This window comes from Xenopus tropicalis, chromosome 8 (genome assembly GCF_000004195.4).
Source record: "Xenopus tropicalis strain Nigerian chromosome 8, UCB_Xtro_10.0, whole genome shotgun sequence".
In the NCBI taxonomy this organism is placed as follows: domain Eukaryota; kingdom Metazoa; phylum Chordata; class Amphibia; order Anura; family Pipidae; genus Xenopus; species Xenopus tropicalis.
The window spans coordinates 115,639,126-115,663,647 of NC_030684.2; the positions used below are offsets into that span (position 1 = coordinate 115,639,126).

General features: G+C 40.3%; 1 protein-coding gene across 1 annotated transcript in view; it reads right to left on the reverse strand.

The window, feature by feature from the left end:
- The window catches only part of ino80 (INO80 complex ATPase subunit), a 48,596-nt gene extending 26,414 nt beyond the window's left edge, over positions 1 to 22,182 (reverse strand). Inside the window, exons 1-14 of the mRNA XM_004917309.4 lie at positions 21,880 to 22,182; positions 12,084 to 12,274; positions 11,723 to 11,889; positions 11,547 to 11,614; positions 10,240 to 10,392; positions 9,707 to 9,827; positions 5,722 to 5,933; positions 5,036 to 5,089; positions 3,988 to 4,191; positions 3,234 to 3,426; positions 2,383 to 2,450; positions 1,420 to 1,629; positions 991 to 1,071; positions 667 to 762 (exon numbers count right to left, since the gene is read on the reverse strand). Coding sequence (XP_004917366.1) covers positions 667 to 762; positions 991 to 1,071; positions 1,420 to 1,629; positions 2,383 to 2,450; positions 3,234 to 3,426; positions 3,988 to 4,191; positions 5,036 to 5,089; positions 5,722 to 5,933; positions 9,707 to 9,827; positions 10,240 to 10,392; positions 11,547 to 11,614; positions 11,723 to 11,889; positions 12,084 to 12,226 — 1,770 coding nt within the window. The 5' untranslated portion in view covers positions 12,227 to 12,274; positions 21,880 to 22,182. The remainder of the gene's footprint in view (positions 1 to 666; positions 763 to 990; positions 1,072 to 1,419; positions 1,630 to 2,382; positions 2,451 to 3,233; positions 3,427 to 3,987; positions 4,192 to 5,035; positions 5,090 to 5,721; positions 5,934 to 9,706; positions 9,828 to 10,239; positions 10,393 to 11,546; positions 11,615 to 11,722; positions 11,890 to 12,083; positions 12,275 to 21,879) is intronic.
- Positions 22,183 to 24,522: the final 2,340 nt, after the last annotated feature.

A 24,522-nucleotide genomic window follows, 5' to 3' on the forward strand; every position in this document is an offset into this window, starting at 1 on the left:
ACTAGAAACAAAGTAATATGATTAATTTAAAAGGGAAATCTTTGCTAAAAAGAAAGGATTACAGACGAATATACAATTACCTGTAACTTAACTATGCGAATTATAACATGCTTAATAAATAAAAACATTGTACACAGAAGTATGTAGGTAAAAGGCAGAAGAAATTATCTCAGTTGTACTTGCTTTGATATCCTTCAATATAATAAAATATCACGCATCTCAGGCGGACTTAAGAACCTTTCTACACACAAAGACAGTGGGACAAATTGCATGCAAGATTTTTTCTAAGAAGTAGTAATTCTTATGGATCCTCATTATGGCAGCTTTACTAACAAGAAATTAGTAAGTAGGCACTGCAAGTAGAACTTGTGCAAATGAATCAGTCACCACTACCTGATGCTTACCAGCCTACCCATCAAAATCCCTTTTGTTTGATGCCAAAGGCAGTTTGCTCCTAACCAAAAACAATCTGCAGCTTTTGCCGAATAAACATGTCCATGGGGCCCGAACGCTAAGGCCCAAATAATTTTACATGTAAATAAAATCTGCTCTCTCCGCACTTCCCAGGGATTAGCCAAAAACGACATCCTGAAGCAAAACATAGTGTATGCTGTAATATTATATTATTTAGATGGTCAAACAGAAAAAATATAATAGCTCTGTTACCTTGAACTTTGGAACAAATCTGGAGAATTCCTGGTGCCAGTTGTTCAGAGTGGAGGCAGGTGAAATGATTAAGAAGGGACCCCAGATGTTTTCTCTCTGAAATGTAAATTTAAAAAAATGCTGTATAAACTGACCATGATCACAACCTTTTGAGTAACTAAATTCTGCCATGCATACAATACATCAGAAGGTTCTATCACAAGATACGAACAATTGTCTGTGCATTAAATCTCAAATAAAATCAATATGTGCGGTACATTATTGCAAACATGGGATGCTCATGAAGAATTATAGTATGGCTGCACCACTGTAGGGTTACCTTACCTCTGCTAGATGTGCCAGCAAGGCAATGCTCTGCACGGTTTTACCCAAACCCATCTCATCAGCCAAGATGCCATTAATACCCTTGAAAACAAAAATACAAGAGACAAAAATATAAGGGAGTTTAGCTTCCAAGATAATCAAAGACACTATGATATTTTTTTCTCTCTCAAGACAGGGGTCACAAGAACTCCAAGACTCCAGACAGTTTCCAGATTCACTAGCATGGCTAATGGGGAGGGCCCTTTATGGCCAAGGAGTATAGAGAGTCTCCTGCAGGAGCACAGACTTATTTGTCTTTAATTTAATGGAGAACCCATGTGTGCTGCTCAGTCAGGGAAATACAGCTCAACCCTCACCTACTTCAAATAATATGCCTCTAGACAGATTAAAGGGTTCCTTATTCCTACCATGTTGCCAAGTCTAACTTACCTGTTCATACAGATTTGCCAGCCAGTTCATGCCTTTCAACTGGTAACCCTTGAGTTTGCCATTGAATATGGTGGGCTGTGGAATGTCTTCTCCTGCCCTTATAGAAGGATTTGCCAGGCTGTAGCTCTCCCCAAAACCTGATTCCAACTTAATGGCTACCCGTTGGGCAGCTGCTCGGCTCTCCTTGGCATCTTCATCAAATGACCTGGTCTAGAATGAAGGATGTTAGAAAAAGTATTTGTGTTTTGATCTGGGAAGTATAAACAGGAACATATGTTTTTCTGCCTGGCAAGGGAAGAAGTCCTAATCGTATAAAGTACATTGTACAAAATACAGTGCTTTATAAGCACTTTCTAGTTAGTGCAAACCCTAAACAAGATAACGAAAGAGTTGCACTGTATAGTCACTGGGTACATCATAACATCTACAGCAGGCCTGGACTGGGATTCAAAACAGGCCCTGGCATTTCAGGTATACAGAAGGTTATAGCCCTCTACAGGCCAAATAAATTGTGTCTGTCTATGGCATCATACAGCAGCTACTCTGCCATTTGACATAATCCAGCTAGTCTGGGCCCAATCTGTAGTGCCCTATAACCCTTAACAGATCTGGGGCAGAGTTAGTCTTTCATAATTACACAGCGGCTAGCAAATAAACCCAGAGATGCAAGCATCTTTAGTAGAGAGCTGGATTAGCTTACAATCACAAATACTGTAGGCTGCCAGCTGTTGGAAGCTGGCGAAGCTGACAATGTAATGGTAATTACTGAGATCTACAACTTCCAGCATACTTAGCCATGTTGTTTCCAGGTTTACTGTTTCTACTGTTACTGTACATATGTGATCAGGTAAGGTAATAGTTTTATTGCAAATTATATCAGACAAAGAGGGATTTGCATAGGGCTATTTATAATAATAAATAATGAGAGACCCTTTTCATTTTTCTCCTTTGATCTCACTTTACCTGCGCTTGATGAATCCTGAAGGCCTCTTCTGCATTTTTTAAGGCCTGAGACTTATAATAATCACTGTCTGAAAACACAGGAAAAGGAATGTATATTAGGGTTGATCACTACTTGCACACTTATACCCAATATCAGACTTCAAGTTAGTTCTCACAGGATTCTGAGCACTGTGGGAACTCCTAAACCACAAGGGTATGGTATAGGGCTCCCTAGTCAATGACATATGCCTTAAGGCTGCCATCTGGAGGTGGGGAGTGTAAGGGCCATGACACACGGGGAGATTAGTCCCCCCCCAATGCCATCCCACCGGCTAGAATGTAAATCACTGGTGGGATGGCATACGCGGCGGCGCGATTTGGCAAAGTTGCCGAAGTTTCCTCTCAAGGCAACTTTAGCAAATCGCGGTGCCACGTATGCCATCCCACCAGCGATTTACATTCTAGCCGGTGGAAAGGTATTACTCCGCGACTACTCTCCCTGTGTGTCACGGACCTAAGAAACTGTATTGGAAGAGAGCTACTCATTTTCATTTACCACCTTCTGATACTATTTAAAAAACAGTAACTCAGCTTCCAAGCCTGTTTTTGTCTATACACTCCACGGTGCCTTGTTACCTCACAGCATGAACAAGACCAAGTTACACAAAGCAGAGGTTCTTGTGTTTGTTCTGTGATAGGGGGTTATATTCCTATCAGTTCACAAATATATTAGTTGGGCATTAAGAAGGTATTTAAATTGTGAAGTTGAAAATAAAAAGACAAATCTACATTCAAACCATATAATTTGCAAAGATGAAAGCATAAATATATTTTCAGATTACACACAGTTTCTGAATTTTGTAATGACTTACCATAGTCCATCTGACTCAGGTGTAGGTAGGATCCTCCCGCTCCAACTTGCTCCTGAGAGGAGCTGTCCTCCAGCTTGCGCAGGATCTCTTCCTGTATGCCATCTGGACCAGACTCCCGCTTGCGACTTACAAAGTGAGCATACAGTTCTGTCTGGGTTATCAGGAAATTTAGCTTCCTTTGCTGCCTCTTGGCCTGATAGCATAAAGAGAAAAACAGAACGATAAAGAGCAATACCCTTGTTTGTGGTCAAGCAGATGCCAACATCACACTAACAAATCAAGATTATCCCAAAAAAGTGTTTTTTCCAGACACTGTAAATATATAGTCGGCATTAATAATTACAAGTTGTGGATTGAAATTTACCACACATTTAACAAGAATGTTTTTTGTAACTAGCTTAGCGGGTTTTGAGTCCCTTCAGTAATTGCTTCTTTGTTGTGTATGTCAGCATTAAAACATCTCTGAAGTAAGCAAGACTAGCCACAAGAAATTAGTGAATTTGTATGCTTAAAAGGCTAGGCACATAGAAACAGACAAGTAGCCAAAAGGCCCACAGAAACAGACATGTAATCAAATACAAGGTATACAAGGAAGCATTTGCTTCAAATGGTACAACAGGTGCCATAAGAATTGCATTAAACTGTGTCAAATACACCTCTATATGCAATAAGGTTCATACATCAAGATTTTTCCATCACTTTTGTAATGATGTAACCTGCTTCTACAATGTAGAAGTTGAGCTCCCTTTGTTACCTCTCTCATTTCCTCATCTAGCTTGCGTTGCTCTAATGCCTCTTTCTCTGCCCTTTTCCGATGCTCCTTTTCCACCTTGTCATACTTTTTCCAGTACAAAGACATTTCCTTGGTCAGCCTTCGTGCTCGAGGCAGAGTCTCCTTGCAGTTCTTCTGCGCCTGAATAGCAGCTCGGCGTACCTCCCGCATGCACTGATGGGCCAACTGAAAAACATAGGCCCCAGGTTTTAATTTTAAACAATGTTTGCCATGAAACCAAAAACATAGGTAGGAAGTTTAGGAATACAAAGGGCATATTTTTATTGAAAGATAATTCTCAGTTCATAATGTTGACTGGCGTTTTTACAATTATGTGCTTACATTTGCCTGCTTATGCTTCCAAATACCAAAAATAAATTTGGTCTCAGAACCTACTCCCACTAGAAGAGCAGAAACTCTACCTCACTTGGAGAGTAAAGGTAACTCAAAATTATTGTTGAAAATGTCACAGTTTATTAAACTAGCCCCAAAAAACTCAGGTATAACAGGTAACCTCATAAAAAAAGAACTATTTACAGTAAGAGATGCTCTGTGACAAATTAGTGGTAGCAAATAATAGTTAACAGTAAGAATATATGTATACACATATGCTGGATTGATAATTGCTAACTAGCTCATATTTACTTTGTAGACTGCTTTGGCTTCAAACCACAGATTGAAACATTGTATATTGCAATCTGTGGCTGTAATAAATGTATTAAACACCCTTACAAACTTTTTGTGTGTGTAGCTACTATTTCACGATCTTGTAGTTCACAGGTAACACCCACCAGACTATAGGGACCAGTGGTTAGGGCTGAGGGTAATACGTGAAATCCCTTGGCGAATCCTCTGAAAGAATCCTGGTATGCTGTGAGCTAGACACCTAGTAACATGAGTATTGTCTACGATCTGCTAAAAAAGTGTTCAGCAAGAGTTTAAAACACCCCTAGTTCCCTTTAGTTAAATATGTATTCAATCACAAACACTGTACTTAAGGATCTGCATATTAGGGCTTAGCCCAGCTTACCTTTTTACTATTTGTTAGCAGCAAATTTCGGGCCGACACTTTTTGTTTGTAGGCCTGGAAAATATAAAGCAAAAAATATTATCAATGTAACTTTACAAAAATGGCCACAATACACACTTACAAAAAGTCCATCAAGGCTGGGAACGATCGTGACTGCTGGAATATTTTAAGATGTCATAGAAACAAAACAACCCTTCCTTACCAGTTTTACAAACACTCATCTCAGAGAGCATTACTGGAAAACACTCTCCTCAAGATGTATGAGTAATTTCATGCTTTGTAGAAAGTAGTCAGGACAGCAACTAGAGATAATTTTAGAACAGTGCAGGTTCTCCAATGGCCACTTCTCATTGGAATATCCAACTGCAGAACAATCTGAACAGCACCGCTTTTATTCTTTTAAAATGCCTTTATTGCACACTTCATAGGGCAGTACTGCAACGTTTCAGGCCTTGTGTGGCCTTTTATCAAGCTTAATAAAAGGCCACAAAAGGCCTGAAACATTGCTGTAATGCCATAAGAAGTGTGCAATAAAGGCATTTTAAAAGAATAAAAGCAGTGCTGTTCAGATTGTTCTGCAGTTGAATAATTTCATGCAACTAGGTTCAGAACATTTCCCTATAAATATACATTTCCCAGTAACCCTATACACTGATATTACATACAGCTTCGTATCACACATTCACCTTTGGCAGTTCCTTTTTCACAATCATCTGCCAGACTTTCCTGCGACGGGCATTCAGCTGCTCTAACGTCAAGTGTTTCTTCTTCCCGACTGGAGTTGGGGCATCATGGGAGAATTTGGCAAACACTTTGGTATGGTGGTGACGGCGTGGCAGCTCATCCTCAGATAAATCCTCCTCCCGCCTCCTCTTCTTTTTCACTTTTTTTAACTTGGCTACAGAGGAGGGAGATATATTGCAATAGTTGATCATTCAGTGCCATTAGGTTTACAAGCATGATGGCAAAAGACAATATCCTGCATGATTACTGGGCAACCACACAATCCATCACTTTAACCAAACTTGTCCTGGTGTTTCTCTCATGATACTTAGCTACCAAAAAACCCAGTCATGCAGGGTTCCCCCACCATTCTGGATGGTGAAAGCATCAGCAATGATTCAGTGAGTGAGGGGCGCACATTAGTTGGCACATGTACAAGGAGAAAAGAAGTCAAACTGTACGAATCAAAGGTGCCAACCATGAGCATATACAAGCACTCAAAAAATGCACTGGTGCAGTTTAAAAAGTGCATGGAACATAAAAAGGTACAGATTTGGGACAGGAGTATAAATGTCCAAATCATAGAACCTTGCAACTAAACATATAATGGAAGTAAAGTCCACTTCTCATGACTAAGGAAACATAATGGGGCATCAAAGTAACTCGCAGGGGGGTAAAACTTGTTCCCCATCTACTAAGCTATCTAGCTACTCAGCTAAATCAATGTAAAAAATGTGCATAAAAAAGATCTAAGGAACCTCCAAATTATTACAATTTTAGGTCTAGAATGAAGGAAAGCTTTGTCAAATATATATACATATTTTTTTTTCATTGGAAACCCCCCTAATAGATGGCTCATTACAGTTCTCATCTCCAGGCCCTCTCAGCCCTTAAATCAGCACTGTTTACAAGTATTCAAACTGTGCTTTAAAAAGAAGCAGTGTACATCTAAAAGACTACATTAATTGAAAACAATAAAATACTATACAACTTCAACATGGTTATACAGGTATAGGACCCATTATCCAGAATGCTCGGGACCAAGGGTATTCCGGATAAGGGGTCTTTCCGTAATTTGGATCTTAATACCTTAAATCTACTAAAAAATCAATAAAACATTAATTAAACCCAATAGGATTGTTTTGCATCCAATAAGGATTAATTATATCTTATTTGGAATCAATTACAAGGTTCTGTTTTATTTCTACATAGAAAAAGGAAATCAGTTTTAAAATTCTGAATTATTTGATTAAAATGGAGTCTATGGGAGACAGGCATTCCGTAATTCGGAGCTTTCTGGATAAGGGGTTTCCGGATAAGGGGTCCGATACCTGTACTAGAAATAGCTTACCCCAAGTAACAGTATCCCAAGCGACTGGAATTGTTTTACTGTAATTATTTTTTTTTTTTCACAATTCTATTTAAATAGGTATGAGATGTAATTACAGTAGTACAATTACATTTTTGATATACAAACTAAAAAAAAGAAATGAAAAGAAACAATAATAAACTAGACAATGCATCATTTTGATTGTACGGAGTCTTATTTTTTGTGGGGTAGTTCGGAGGAGTAAATAAGTTTACCAGTGGCTAGGATCCTTCAGAATTTATTAGGAAAATCTCTAATGGTGATAGGGAAGTGTCTGTAGGGTTGGGGGATGGAAGGATATAAGGATATAAAGGGGAGGGTCACCCTGCATTATCCATTTCTACCCAGTCTCCCTAAACTTTGTAAAATTTATCAAGACAGTTTCGTCTCATGTAGGTTATTTTATACAGTGGTGTCGCTTTGCTGATAAGCTCCAACCAGAAGGGGATTGTGGGACTGGTAGTTGCTTTCCAATGACGTGCTATAGCTTTTTTGGCATACATAAGTAGAATTGAGAGGAGCGTGCACTGGGCTCTCCTGGTAGTTTTTTCCTCCACGTGGTTTAGGAGCATTATTAAAGGATCCATTGGTACCGCTAGGGTTGTCCTAGCCTGGATAGTTTGTAATATCTGTCGCCAGAATTATTTTATCAATGGGCAGGACCACACCATATGGATATAGTCCGCTATTGGGGCACGATTGCTCTATATTCAGGTTAATTTTGTGTTGCTGCTGTGGGTTGAAATAGATTCTGTGTAGACATTTTAGCAGGTCAGCTTGTCTCTATTGCTAATCATGCCCTCAATGCAAAATTCAAGTGCTTCCTACCATTTTTCTGTGTCTAGAGTGGGTATATCTCTTTGCCACTTCGCATATAGCTTAGAGAGTGACCAGGTATCAGCCAAGATTAAGTGGCTGTAGAATTGGGAGAGGGGCTTATGTAAGTTGGGAAAATGAACACTGTCCTTAAGTCTTCTGGGAGAGGTATCTATTAGTTTGGCCCGAAACTGTGAGTGCACTGCATGCCTTGATTGAAGATATCTAAATAGCATATAGTTTGGAAGGGAAAACTTTTTTGAGATCCTCGAAGTGCAAAAGTTTCTCATTAGTGAAGATATCTGCAATATATTTAATCTGGTATCTGGACCAGAGGTGTGGGTCGGGTATGGTGTATAAGTGGCACAGTTTGCCACTTGCCATGCTTTCACTGTAGCAGCTATCAGTGGTGCTTTTTTATATTGTTTGGTGCCACGGTACAATACATTTTTTAAATTCATCGAAGGAGCCTATTTCTTGGGCTTCTAGAACTGTAGAGGCATTTTGAGGTGAAGAGGAGGCCCAGCGCCAGGCATTCACCAATTGTGCCGCTAAGTAATATAGGAATAAATTTGGAGCTGCGAGGCCTCGTTGGGAGTTGGAGGGTGGCCACAGTAATACGTGAGGGGGATTTGTTCCACAGCAGAGAGATTTCTAAGCTTCTGAGCGTGCAAAATATTTCTTTACCAATTTCTAAGGGGGATTGTCTAAATATATATGTTAGTTTTGGCAAGATAACCATTTTGAAAAGGTTGATCCTTCCATAGAGAGAAAGTGGTAGAGCTGACCAGTATCAACTTTTGATTCAATATAATTTATTACTGGAAGTAAGTTGAGTTCAACATATTTCTTGAGATCCCTATGGATCCATATCCCAAGGTATTTAAATGTGCCAGTCGTTGCTGCTATAGCAAAAAGTGGGGACTTAGCCCAATTTATTTTGAATCCAGAAAAAGCGGCGTGAGTATTAATAGTACCTAATGTGGCAGTCAATGCATCCTCTGGGTTGGCCAGGTATATGAGGGTGTCATTCACGTACAAAGAGGTAAGTTCTTTAATGCATCCTATTCTTTTACTGTTATTATTTAAAGAGAACGTGTAACCTATGTACAGGTTTAGGGAGCAATTCTATACATGCTTAGTTAAACACGTAGTTGACTTTTTGAAGTGACTTTGCTTAAAAAATGCACTGGCCCAGAATATACCACTAACTGCACTGATCTGCCCCAGGCTGGCGAATATATCTGCAAAGAGAAGCATTGACCTGAAGAACAAGGTTAGCAAATGTTATCAAGCAGAATAACTGGAAATGTAGTCAGGAATCTTGCTTATTCAGTGGAATGTATACAGATTTAAGATCTATATCATTTAAAACACAAAGTATTTTTCTTAACCAGTAACATATGAAAGGATTGTGTATTTTAATATAATGTACAGTTACTGTTTACTGGTACAAGCATGTTTGTTTCAGTGGCTCGAATATAGTTTATATAAATATGCTGCTGTGTAGCCAAGGGGGCAGCCGTTCCCCTTGAAAGAGGACACAAATTTTCAGTTACAAAAACTCAGTAATATACAATGGTTTTAGTACTTTAACAGGGAGAAAGATATAGGTAAAATGCAATCCACCGTTCTCCACTAAGAAACAGAATGAAAACCTCTCTCACACAGAATAGGGCATTTGTTGCAAAGATGTAGTGTATTTGTAGATGGAGGTTGAAGATGGAAATACAACAGAGAAAAAAACTAGCTGGCAATCTCACCTTTAAATTTTTTCTCCTCTTTGATTTTTTTCTTTCTGGGACCCAGGAAGTGGCGCTGCTGTTCATAAAAGGGGTCATGGGTGGAGAGAAGCCCGGCACTATAGTACTGATACTGGTGCAGCTAAGAAACAAGAAGTATAAGGTCAGAGAGAGTCAGCAATCAAACATCTAATGCGTAAAAAAGCATGCATATATGCGTCAAACAGGCTGAAGAGGATGTCCTGTACCCATGCCAACACTGCAACTCAATGCAGAACAATGTGCCTGACTCATTTTTTCAATGAGTAGCCCGGGGAGATCAGGTTAGTACTCTGGGGCTTACAAAATCGGCACAATTGTTTAGAGTTGACTCATCTTTAAATAGTGAAAAAAATAGAAGAAAAAAAGGACATTTTCAACATTCTGCATCAGTTCTTAATGATTTTCTTTTTTTTCTCTTTAACCATATTTTAAATAGAAGCAGTGTAAGAACAGCAATGTCTGTGCACACCACAAGTTATTAAGATTACCAAAAAAAAAAAAATCAATCCCACCTCTTTATCCTTCAGGTATTTACTCTGGTGCAGTTTCTTGTACTTGTGTATTCTCAGCATATCATGCAGCTCTTCTTTAGACAGTGAGAACTCCTCCTCATCCTCTTCACTTAGAGAGTCCGTATCACTAGAGTCCTCACTAAGCAGGATGTTCTAAAGGGAATAAAGAATTTTAATATGCCTTGCTATAAGACATGCAAAACAATGCAGCTCACAGGCACAAATGTATATGTGTAGAATAAGCCCTACTCACTTGTATTTTTAAGGAACCTTGAACAGTTATTTTTAAAATGGGATCTTTAGGGTAATGGAAAACAGTATTATGTGTAACCTGTTCTAAATTATCTCCAGCTCAGGTGACAAATCATAAAGAAATTATGCAATGCTGGGCAACTTTGTGCTATTGCCTGCGACAATATTTACCCATGCCAGTTAAATGGTATTTCTTTGATGTTTTGTGACCCATACTGTACATTTAGTGCACAACAAAACATTTCAAGTGCCATTCCTCTAAAGGTTTCCATACATGTTTTTTCTCTCACTAATGACCAATTTTAGTGCAATCTGACAAATCTGTCAAATTATCAAAAGGTTAGTGGGCACCGACTGGTCAGAAAATCGATCAGGCGAGTTTGAAAATTTTCATCATTAACAATGAAACTTATCAGTTGTCCAATTATCTGCAGGGCCATGCAGATACCTACCCACAGTTTTTCCAAGCTTCAACTAGATGATATCGTTTGAAATGGTAATTTTTGTTGATGGACAAATCATACTTTTAAACCAGTGATCCCCAACCTTTCTTACTCTTACAGTCAAATGTAAAAAGGCTTGGAGAGCAACACAAGCATCATACAAGTTCATGGAGGTGCCAAATAATTGCCTATTAGGTAGCCTCTATGCCCACTATCCGCATACAGAAGGCTTTATTTGGTAGTAAATCTTGTTTTTATTCAACCAAAACTTGCCACTAAGTCAGGAATTTAAAAATAACTACCTGGTTTGGGGGCACTGAGAGCAACATCCAAGGGGTTGATGAGCAACATGTTGCTCACGAGCTACTGGTTGGGGATCACTGTTTTAAACAATTGTTTCAGGATAAGCTTGGTCTTACAATAACAAAAAGATCTTTTAAAAAACTTAACATGTATGGCCGCTTAATAATGCAGTTCTACAAAACAAGACTATGAAAGGTTCTGGTATGTGAGTTGGTGGGAGAATCAGTCAATGCTTTACTACAAACAGATCATATTTATAATAAATACATTTTAAAAATGAATCACAAACTAGGTCTTTTTTCCTATTACCTTCAACCATTTTCTGCTTTTCTTGAGTTTGGAAAAATTATAAAAGCTTCCTCTTTCTGACTTTGGCTCTGTAAAAAAAAACAAAAAAGATAGCACACACAAATATGATCAGTACTGAATCATTATTATATATACTGTATAATGGAGATCTTTATATGCGTGATTCTAAAGCTGACCTGGTTTCAGGATTCCATTAAGTGCATGAACAGATAGAAGATCGGTGCTCCCATCTCCAGAAGGTTCCCCAAGCAAAGGGGACATTGGCTCCTCTTTCACCTGCAAGGAAGGATCTTCAGCCTCAGGAAGTAGGGGTGTTTCATCCAAACCATCTTCACTCTCATCACTAGATTAAGAAGATAAAATAAAAAAAACAAAAGATTAAAAAAAAAATAATAACCTTGAAATAATAATCTTACTGAGCTCAATCATGAATTATACCAGGTGATAAGTTGCTCTGAAGACTAAAGGACCGCCCTTAGGGCATCCCTGTACTGCATAATGGAGAGATCAAATACATTTAGAGTAGAAAATGGATACCTGGAGATGCTCCTGTTAAAAACTGCCGAGGTCTGACGGAGAAACTGGTCAAGGCGGAGGGCTCGCTCCAAGTACTGGAGGTAGAGGGGCTTTGCCAGATCTGTGGAACTGCCATCCTCTGTGGCTTCCAGCTCTGAGGCCATAGACCCGACCTCTCCTCATACAGTGCAGGAGCCTCGCTATGTACACGTCTGCACAAAATAAACAGATTTTTAACTTACAAATTTAAAATCATTAGAGCGTCTCAACAATCATATAATCCTTATTTTGTCCATAATGGATTTTTCTTAATATAACGACATTTACTGCTAAAGACCCCAAATAAACCCCTTACTCTAACGAACACAAGCCACTTTGACTATGCACTTACCATTACCATTCTAACTAACTCTACAACCACACTGGTTACCCTCACCATTTTCTCTCTCTTAAGGTGGCCATGCACGTTGCAATTCAGATCTTTTGTGCGACCATTGGTCACACAAAAGATCGTTCCCATCATCCACTGATGTTTAGGGCTGAATCGTCAGACATGGAGGTAGAAACAATAGAAATTCTACCTCCACCTGCCGATTCAGCCCTAAACGTAGATTTTGCTCGGGCACCTTTAATGGCATCCGATCAAAATCTTTTAACCTGGCCAATCGACGAGATGACCAAAATCTGCAGCCTTTGCAATATGTAAGGAGCATAAAGAAAGCACAATAAAAAAATTACGATAGTGTCAAGAAGTTATTTTTAAGTGCTAACAAGTGACACTGACACTTGAATTGACACTTGTGTAGTCATGTGAAAATCTGGTCATTTTCTGTTTTTGGTAAAATATCTTTCTCACTTCTCTGATTTGCATCCTAATGCTATACAGTTTACCCACTGTTAGTAATATATAAACAAAAATAACAGTGTAATTGGTCTCAATGTTTCATTAAACAGTTGCAAGGTTTACTAGTTTTGCAGATTTTCAGTTACCCCCACATGCTGGCAATGCTAACAGCCCCCCTTCTTAAAAAGCCTGGTCACAGCAACTGTTCCATTCTCCAGAGAGTGGCCACAGTTATAGTAATATCTGCAGAGGCTGGCCAAACTAATGCCTGATTTTTTTCTTTTGTGTCTATATACAAATGTTTTGCCTCAAAATGAAGTGCATTTGGGTAAACCTGTGTTTCCCCCCCTTTTCCCAATGACAACAACAAAGGCAGAACACAGACAACCACATAAAGCAAAATGCCCAAAAATTATATTTTCCATCAAATTAAATGTAATTTGTGGCCCTTTGGCAGTCACATGGAGCTATAAGAGGTATTTAAAACTTATCAGTTTATTTAACACTGGTCCAAATTCTCTCAAGATAACTAATGCTAAGTAGCAGGTGCATCTGTGGATCAGACTTGGGAATATGCCATAAAAAACTACAGAGTGCTTTCTACCTATTCTCTTGACGCTACACAGAGGAGAACTACAAAGAACAGACAGCTCAGATGCCATGGAGACCCCAGAACTGTGGTCAAGAGGAGCTGGCACTTTGAGAAGGTGCCTCTGCAAGGTTCCGCAGAAACCAGTTGCCAAGAGAAGGATATTCTGTGAAGAGGATGGTGCCCCAGCAGAGCTGTCCTTTGACTTGAAGGATTCATCAGCGACTTAAGAAGCTGCCTATAACCTTCGGACAAAATTCTTATAAGATAAACTCTTTCTCTTAATGACTTTTTACGGGGCCTGATTGCTAGTACATTTAATGTAATCCCTAATTTTAAGGTGGTAATGGCATCTGAAAAAGAAACTCAAACCCCAAATAGACATGGCCTATTTTAAATGTCCTCTGGTACTGGACTGTCATGCAGCTCCCTAAAGCCTGCAGCTTAGCAGGTTCTTTTCCAAGCACCAGTATTACGTGTCCTGCAGAACAAAGCAGCACACTACACAAGCACTATGCTGGAGACATGGAGAATAAAGTCTGCACTGGAAACCTAGAGGACAGGTATTTGTTGCAGTAGGAACCCAGAGAATGGGTATTAGTTGCATAGGGGGTCTTCATCTTAAGGGGTCATAAGACAAATGAAAATAAAGCATGTTTATCCATGGCTTTAGCTACCCTTTAAGATTTTACCCCAGTATTATATCAGCACAAACATGGTGCTCAGCAACTGACCTCTCAGCACTGGGACTGAAGTCATAGCAAGGGAAAATTTATACTAAAGTTTCAGTGAAGTGGAAAAGCTCCGTCATGTAACACTAGCAGCCTCTAATCCCTGTTCTTATCTGAAGGTGCGTATATTTAGCCACCATGAAATGATCTGTATAGCCGGAGAACAAAATAAAGGGAGTGATTAATGGAGCAGAAATAAGGGTTTATTTTGTTTGCCAGTGCAATTGGAAAAATCTTCAAGCAAAAGGCAGCAAAAGTAGGTATGACATTAAGTTTATTCAAACTCACTGCCACGTGAAATTGACGCATTTGTTCAACCCAATGCCCAAAGAGTAAATCACAGCAGAAGTTACCGGAAGTTGCAGTACTTGTAATTTTCAAGGCCTGCCATATTCACTCACAATAAAACAGTGATAATAAGTTCAAAATATCTTTTACCAAGGTAAGTTGCCCATACATGTAGATGTGGTTAAGGCAGTTGGAACAAAAAAAAGTGAACCTCCAAGACCAAATCTGTGCATGTTATGCTGGCCATATACCTTGAGATCGTCTCTTTGGCAAGGTTGCCAAATGAGTAGATCTCTGCCTGAGTTGGCCACCCCTGCAATGAACAAAACTGGGCTGACCAGAAATTGTGAGTCTGCAGAGACTCATTGGGAAGTTAGGCCACCATACTGTACACGGCCCAATGAGCTCATATTGGCAAATGCATGATCAGCTTAGAACACATTTTAATTATTGGTAATTTATATAATGAGGCTATATTTAAACAGCTCTTTCCAGAGATTGCTTATCTTTCATATCAGTCTCTAGGGAGAATTAAACTCGGTGTCCTTTAGCAGCTCCTTAGCTAGTGGTGCTGGGACAGATTGGGATCAACTTCTCTATGGCAATATGGCTTATGCTGGCCATGCAATTGCGATCTTTCCCACGGCCGTTGCTCGCAGGAAAGATCGTTTGTCTACATCACTAATGTTAAGAGCTGAATTGTCAGATATGCAGGTATAAACAACAGAATTCTTACCCCTATCTGACGATTCAGCATTAGTGGCACATGTGGAGATTAGTTGCCCGCAATAAATCTTCGCTATTGCAGGCGACTAATTTCCTTTAAATGCCATCCCCCTGGCAAGAATGTAAATCGACGGTGGGATGGCATAAGTGTTGCTTTGGTTTCCCGAAGTCACCTGAAGATGCCTCTCAATAAAACATTGGGCGACTTCGGGAAACCGAAGCAACGCATATGCCATCCCACGGGCAAGATTTACATTCTTGCCCGTGGGATGGCATTTAAAGGAGATTAATCGCCCATGATAAAGATTTAACGTGGGCGACTAATCTCCCTGTGTGCCACTGCCCTTAACGTTTACCTTCAGTCCAGTCCGATCGACAAGACAACTGTTATCCAAGGTTTTTACAGACATCAGTCACCTCGTCTTCCACCATACACACATAGATTATCATACAATAATATTGTATGGTGCATTTACAATCAGGAATATGGACATTCACTAAAAAAGAATCAGATGCAGCAAAGAAACCAAAGGGAAAGGTCACGTTAGAATTCACTTTTAGGGGCACATTTACTTATCCATGAACGCTCCAAGCGTTCGTTCGATCGGTCGGTCCAATTGTATTTTCCGCGACTTTTTCGTACCTTGCGCAACTTTTCCGTATTTTTAGCGTGCAAAAAAATCGGATTGGTTTTGCCGCTGTTTACAACTGTTCGGTACGAAAATTTTGTGACTTTCAGATTGCCAATACGATATTATTGTGATTTTTTCGTAAGCATTTTCGTGATATTTGCGATCTTCAGAAATTGACGTTTCCAATCCGAATTTTTCGCATTCAGGATTCGAACTCGTGTTTTGATAAATCTGCCCCTTAGTATGACATTGGTCATCAGCTGCTAGGATTAAATTTACTCTAGCAACCAGACAATAGTTTAAAAGACTGGAAGATAAGATAAAGGACCGTGGCAGAAGGGGAGATTAGTCACCCACGACAAATCTCCCCGATATGCCATCCCACTGGCTTGAATGTAAATCGCCTGCATGAGAGGGCATATCGGGTGGGATGGCATATGCAGCGCCGCGATTTCCCAAAATCGCGGAAGCTGCCTTGAGAGGGCATATCGGGGAGATTAGTTGCCCGCGACTAATCTCCCCCTCTGCCACTGCCCAAACAGGAGAGGCCTGTAGGAAAGGAAAGTAAAAGTTATAATAATACATTTGTAGCCTCAGTTTTTGGCTGCCAGGGTCAGTGACACCCATTCAAAAATTGGAAAGAGTAAGGCAAATACATTGAAAACTATAAAAAAAAAAAAAAAAAAAAGACCAACTGAAAAGCTATTAAAAAAAGGCCATTCCATAACATACTAGAAAGCTACCACTTTTAGACACATTTATTTTAAAAATTCTTTAAAGCTCTAGTATCACAGCTTTACTCTCACTTTTCATATCTATAATTGCTCAGCAAAACATATGAGACATTTGGTACATTTATTTAAATTTTTCTGCCAAGAAAAATCAGCTATAAAATTTCAAAAGCTGTAACATTCCTCCCCTCCCCAAGTTAAGGGTGGCCATATATTATTATATTATAAGATTATTATAAGGAGGATCATTCCCCAATATGCCAAAATAAGGTGGGCGATATTGGACTAATAGGGCCAAACAATCAAAATGCAACAATGGAGATAGGCAGTCAGAGCAAAGACCATATCAATGAGCCAATGCAGTTAACAATCCAACTAAAACATCAAACCTGCCAGATCAACACCTGCTCGATTTTCCGGCAGGTATCGGTCGGGGCAGGTCCATTTGGGGGTCCCCATACACAGGATAAGCGAATAAGCTGCGGAATCTTACTGCTCTGTTCCCACTAAGGAATTAAAAGTTCTCACTGTGAATTAAAGGGAAACTCAAAAATATCTCTTCTGTAAGGAAAAAAAAAAAAGGAATACTGATCAAAAACAAGCAGCCCTAGAAACTGCGGCGTTGAAAAAAAGGAGAAGTATCTGGCGGTGGTGTGCCGAGTTCCTTATTGTAAAACCAGAGCTGAAATCCTGTGATATTTCATCACTCAAATTCCAGTCATTTAGCACAGTAGCAGTCTCAAAAGACTTATGACAAGCTCAAATGTGTTTTGTTTTTTTAAGTATAAAAGTCTTACATTTTCCATTTATATTACTCAACTGACGTTAACAGAAGTAGTGGGTGGTGGAGCAACCAAACTCAGAGTTTGATTCTACAAAAACAGAAGATATTAATACTGCTTTGCACAACTGTCATTTGCACAAGCATCCAAAAAAACTTCACCTTTATGTGCCCATATGGGAAACCATATTCTGTGTACTGTACTATATGTGTCTATTTTAGTCAGCACCAAATTAAAAAGAACATGCTATTAATCTGCAGTACTAAGTAGTCTGTATGTGAGACTGTTAGCATCAGACCTCTGATTTCCTTAGGTGTGTCTCAAATATAAGAACAGCACAGGAAACGGCAGTGCTCCAGTCTGCGGAACAATGTGATTGCAACTTCTTATTAAATGATACTATTCTTTTATTCATAAAAATAATTTTAAGTGCAGGGGCAATTCTAGCACTTAACTTTGCGGCACCTGAGGGGGTCAGAGGTTTCCACATTGCTTAATTAAAAAAAGATTCAGCATTACAAGATAACTTTAAAGGAGAACTAACACCCACCCCCACACAGAATATGCCTATGGGGGGGGTTAGTTCTCCTTTCAATATGCAAAATGTTTGTTACGCTTTTATACTTTCAAGATTAGGCAAAAAATCCCTACGAAGAATCTAGGTTGGAGGCTCCCAAACCTTTTTACCAGTAAGCCACATCCAAATGTCAAAAAAGTTGCAGAGCAACATTAGCATGCAAATAGTTTCTAATGGTAAGGGTTGTGATTGGTTACTGGTAGCCCCTGTGTAGCCTGGCAGCCTACTGGAGGCTGTGTTTGGCAGTATATATGTATCTGCACTGAGGCCACTGGGGCCAACATCCAATAGGTTGGTGAGCAACATGCTACTCCCGAGCCGCTGGCTGATCTGATCTAGACACATAATGGCTGAGCTATAGAGCTCAGTTGGATCTGGCTGGGAAACAACTTCTTTCAGTAGCACTTGATGGCTAGCAGACAGGCTAAAATAAGCATGTCCCTGGGATTTTAGAACTTAAAACCAGACCCACAACAAGAATGAAGTTGGTTCTAGCATGTAAAGTAATGAAAACACGAAAGGACAATTGAGGGTTTTTATTAAATAAAGGGGTTTTAAAAAAATAAATAAATAAATCACCGCCCCTTACTATACAGTTTAGGGACTTAGTATGTACATTTACTCCGTACCTATCTCTCATACAACTGCTTCGAGACTGTAAATGTTCTTTGTTTTTTTCTTCCTGTTACATAATATAACTGGAAAACTGCACCTTTGCTACAATTTCTCAGGTCAGCTGGTTATAGATACTACACCAGAAATAAGAACTTTTTTTTCAATTGCTTTCTTCATTTTTGACGGTTTAAAAGTTTAAATGTTGCTGTTCCACTCTGACGTCTCAGGCTGGCAGCTCAGTAATTCAGGTGCAGAACTGTGCAATTTGCTACACTGGTTGATACATTTCTCTGCAGCATCTGAGGAACATTAGAAACTGTTGTTTCAATTCTAACAGCTGCCTTTAAGGCAATGGCACATTAGGTGAATAGACACCTGTGACAGGTCTCCTCTACCGCAGGCAACTAATTTCTTACGTGTCTTCCCACCGGCAATAATTGGGATCGCTGGTGGGGAAACATACAAGGCACGACTACATTCCATAGTAGCCCAAAGTTTCCTCGAGAGGCAACCTCAGGCTACTTTGCAAAGCCAAAACAGAACATAGGTTTCCCCACCGGCAATTCGCATTATTGCCATTGTGTCAACATATGCTAGAGATTAGTAATGCGCGGTAGAGGATATCTATCATAGGCAACTAATCGCCTAGTGTGTCATTGGTCTTAATAAAACTCAGGCATTATGCTCTGTAGGGCTGAAGAAAAGTAACAACTAATGATTCAAGTAAAGATGTTTATACATGGCTAGATATGGGCCCTGTGGCCAATGATCATATCATCCACCACGCCTACAGAGATCTGTAGGAGAAAACCACATCAACGTGCCAAGGGCCTTCACACCAATTTCCGGCTTCCTCGTGGCATTTACAGAGTTAAAACATTCACCTTAAACTTTCTGCATTCTAAATATACAAACTTCACCAATCGCGGCATAGTTTAACACTATATACATCTGCATACTATATGTATCTGCACTACTGAAACAGACCTGTTTAACAGACTTGATGGAAAATTGACTTTTCTTACACTGATGTAAGAGTCACAACCAGAGAGCAGAACAGGATAAACAACCACAAGTTTCCATTGCAATTTAATTTACAAATTACTTCAAAGTAACAAAAAAAAAAAAGCATTTACGAATGTATGTTAGAAAGTTGCTTAAATCGAAGTTCCTTTTCATCATGCAAAAACAGTTTGGGTGAAGTTCCCCTTTAAAGTAAAAGAAAGACCAACTTCACAGAGGAACTGGCAATATGTTGGCCCATTCCCAGCGAATGTAATGGCAAAGTTTTTTCCCTGCCCCCGCACTGTTTTGGAAAAAAGTTTACTGGCCCAGGCAACCTTCTGCTGTAGCATCACACTGCCATCTTACCCGGCTTTTCCAGTAAGCCCTGGAGTATACTTAGCTACAGAGTAAATTTTTAGTCTACTTGGCAAGACTTGGCCTCAGAGGAAGTGGTTTTCTATTACCATTACTAATACCAAGGATTTTGATTTTATGGAAGAAAGCCTCTTATCTGCTGATATAAAGTGGGATCCATCTATACTTTTTTTCTGATTCCTTGGCAAGACAAGATCCATACATATACATTTTTTTTTTTTTAATCCCAAAAAAAATGATTTTGTTGAACTGATCTTATGCAATCCATGAACAGGATTCCTTGTTCACACTAAGGGTGTACCTACACTAGAAAACAACGATCTGCCTCCTTCTACCCAGAGATCGCTATACACTGACATGCATAGCATTGGCCTCAGTGCACAGACAGGGATATTTCAACAAGGAAAGGTGAATGTGTATATTTTTGTGCCAAAATCCAACTTGTCTGTCATTGCACTGTAATGTGGGGAAGCAGCAAGCAGATTGTTGCCATTTCCTTCCCTGGTGTAAATATGCCGGGAAACGCCTTGTCTTCGATGTGCATCAGATATGAGTGCTTGGATGATTACAGTGGCACTCACACCTACTCATAAAGTAATGTACAATCTGACTTGCAACTGCAACAAACAATTCAACCATTGTGCATAGGTTGCTTTGGATTGAATCCAAAAATCCAGTAAAAGTCAACACATGCATATATCTCCAAGCACTTGGGTCCAATTCAATCTTACTGCAAACATACTGATGCCTGCAGTAATAAAGAACCCATCTGCCCCAGGCCGCCAAAGAGTTCCGTATACTTCTTGGACAACGATATTATCTGGTTCACATAAATATAGAGAGTGCATAATCATCCCGCCACATAGGGAAAAGTTCAAACAGTACTGCTTTATTTTGTAAATATTGCATTATACCCACAGGCTGGAATTTGGGGATATCTGTGCTCCTTGGTTCTGGGTATGCAATGAATGAATCCGCATTTCATTTTAAAACAAAACTCCAAGGAAAGAATAACAGTACCATAGCAGAGTTGGGACAACATTTATTTCCAGTTATGAAGCAAATGGAAAATAGCTTCAAATGGAGATTTTTTTTCTTTCTGTACAAACTAGTAACCCACAAGAAGAGCACTTGTGGCCCCTAGATAAGGATTCCATTAGTACGACCCTGGATCAAAAACCTCATGCACCCAATAAATTGATGGTAGTACGACAGTCATCCTACTTATAAAGCATAATAAAGTGTGATGCTATATATTCTTCCGTAAGAATTAAAATAAAATACTTAGTATTGAGGTGTAGAGCTCTTCAAACCGATTAAAGGGTTTTGCCATTTATGGATACTTAAATGAAAAGTTACAGCAAATGATAGTTCTGATGCTGGGACCTCCTGTGTTGGTGGGCCCTAAACTAATGCCACTTTTGTTATTTATTTACCAGGTCCTGAGTCAAAAGCAAACGTATCCAAATGCCTGTAGCAATAATAAAAAAAATAAGCCTGTTTACTCCTGTACCACACAGCTCCCTTCCATCAAGCATGGAGAGTAAGCTCTGCGGGACAGGGTAAAGAAGACCACCTCTATGAATAGTTCCTGCTTGTACTTCTCCTCTCACTACTGGCACTCTCTGCAGTTAGGCCACACAACCAAGCCTCAGCTGTATGTGCACAGAGTGGGTACATTATTACTGAATGAATGATCTCCTCCTCCCAAAACCCCCACCCCCTCATCTTCTCCCCCCTCTCCACTCTCCCTGCGCCCCGTTTAGCCCTCTCCAGCCTCGGTGCGTTTCTCCAGCCCTGTTCCACAAAGCCGTTTCGCTTCTCTAGGCTTAGGTGACGCAGCGACTCAGAAATACAGACGCCAGGCAATTTACTCGCTCCCTGAGCAGCCTAGGCTCCCCCCATCGCTCCCCAGGCCTCACCTCAAGTCTTTCCCCCCGAGGCCGGCGCAGGCGGCTGGATATCGGGGTGCGCACAGAGCGGGCCGTGCCTTGTCAGCTCCTGCAGGCGGCGGCCGCTCTCCCTCACTGAGAGAGCAGGGAGACAGGGAGCCATGGCGGGGGGGAGCGGCGCCATTACCCCAGGCCAGAGCAATCGAATCAGAGCCTCCCTCTTAACCAGCTTTTGCTATACCCCGGTTCGTATACAATTCAGAAAACGCCAAGCGCAGTTTCTCGCAGTAGAAACGATTCGGTATAAACGGATGCCGAACGCTTATGCCCCCCCGAACCCTATTTTTGGAAGGGTTCGTTCGAGGCGATCGGTGCATTGATTGAGTGGGCCTAGCCAAAGTTGAGGAGATGGCCGAACTGCACAAGAGACGTCACAATGACGTACGCAGTAGATCGCGGAAGAAGGCAAATCTCGCGATGTATATAGAAGGGTGACATGAGGGAACTTACGTAACATTAGTGCTACGTATTGATATAGGGAAAGGTCATTGCAACCACATGTTCGCTAGTCTCTCCCACTAGTACCCCAGCTACCCCCGGGAAGCACCTGCTTCATCCCGTACCAATACATATTTATAGATCACTATATTTCGAATTTTGTAAATTACATATATATATTAATTATACAAGAGCCGGGAATATAATGTAAATGATGTCCTCATAACAGAGTTAAGTGCTGAGCGATGTACTCAGTGTCACAAGACTCACTGAAAAATGTACTCCCTGTTGTACAATAGGTGCACTTTTCACATTGTGCTTGTTTTTTGCACTTTGCATCTGTCCTCTACTTATTTGTAAATAACCCCTCTTGTGTCTAGCATTCCCTTCTACTTAGGCTGTAGCTTCTAAGCAGCATGGCCCTCTATCTTCTGTATGTGTCAGTGTTTTATGTAACCTTTTAGCAAATTGATAAAAAACAAAATAATTATATAGGATCTATTTTCCAGAATGCTTAGGACCTTGAGTTTCCTTAAGTCTGCTAAAAATGATTTAAACATTAAATAAAACCAATAGAATTTGCTTATAATGGGCACACACAGGCAGCATATGGCAAGCAGAGTATGGCACACGCAAGCATAGGGCAGGCAGAATATGACACACAGGCAGCATATGGCAAGCAGAGTATGGCACACAGACAGGGTAGGGCAGGCAGAGTATGGCACACACAGGCAGCATATGGCAAGCAGAGTATGGCACACGCAAGCATAGGGCAGGCAGAATATGACACACAGGCAGCATATGGCAAGCAGAGTATGGCACACAGACAGGGTAGGGCAGGCAGAGTATGGCACACACAGGCAGCACAGGGCAGGGAGAGTATGGCACACACAGGCACCATAGGGTAAGCAGAGTATGGCACACACAGGCACCATAGGGTAAGCAGAGTATGGCACACACAGGCAGCATATGGCAAGCAGAGTATGGCACACAAGCATAGGGCAGGCAGAATATGACACACACAGGCAGCATATGGCAAGCAGAGTATGGCACACACAGACAGGGTAGGGCAGGCAGAGTATGGCACACACAGGCAGCATAGGGCAGGGAGAGTATGGCACACACAGGCACCATAGGGTAAGCAGAGTATGGCACACACAGGCAGCTTAGGGCAGGCAGAGTATGGCCCACACAGGCAGGGTAGGGCAGGCAGAGTATGGCACACACAGGCAGGGTAGGGAAGGGTAGAGAATGCAGGGAGGCAGTTAATCTCAGCACTGGGACCATTAAAATCTTACACGAAGGTAAGCAGTCACAGCAGCCAGACACATAGGGGGTGGGCGCCAGTTGGGCAGCATTGTCTTAGATCATTGCTGCTATTGTGATGCTGAAACTATAGGCTGGTGCAGTGAGTTCATTTACTAACATTGTGTATGCATCTTCATAAAACTCAGCTTTATAAAGATACCATATAATAAGTTTGAAAATAATAAACTTTATTAGAACATGGGTAGAAGGGAAGTAATGTGTTAGTGTTAGTATGGGAAAACAGGAGAGAGGTACTATTGTTGCACTGCAGTTCTGCTTCTGAGCCAAAAAATATTAAATTCACATATTAGAGATGACTATCAAAATATAGTTATCTGCAGGAATAGAGAAAGAATAAGTGCGGTCGATCAGGGTTTTTCAGTAAGCAATGGTAAATGGTCTAAGAAGAGGAATCAGCCTGGAGTAGAGTCCTGGAAATGTTAGTTTTAAAGCTTATATTTTTAACCCTGCACAATTCTGACAGTGGTGGTTAATGCAGTGCATCTTTATTTGAACTGGCTCCCCCACCTAAGCCACAGGCTCAGGACAGCTGTACCCCAACCACAATGTATACATGGTGAGTCTGATGCAGGTCGGTTATTATGATTCCGGATGAAGCTTTCATGCAACTTAAAGGTGAAGGATTTGTTTCACAAACAATCCTGCTTGTGGGCCTGATTTCATGAAATGGATTAGAATCTTACATTCATAAAGCAAAGTCATTGTCTGAATAATGTACATAAATCTTGTATAGCCTTATAGAATCTTATAAAACGTCTATGGTTTTACTATGGTAGATATTCTCTCTATGTATATATATTGCTCTGAGCTTTGGAGAGATTCTGGTCTCATCTGACCACAATATCT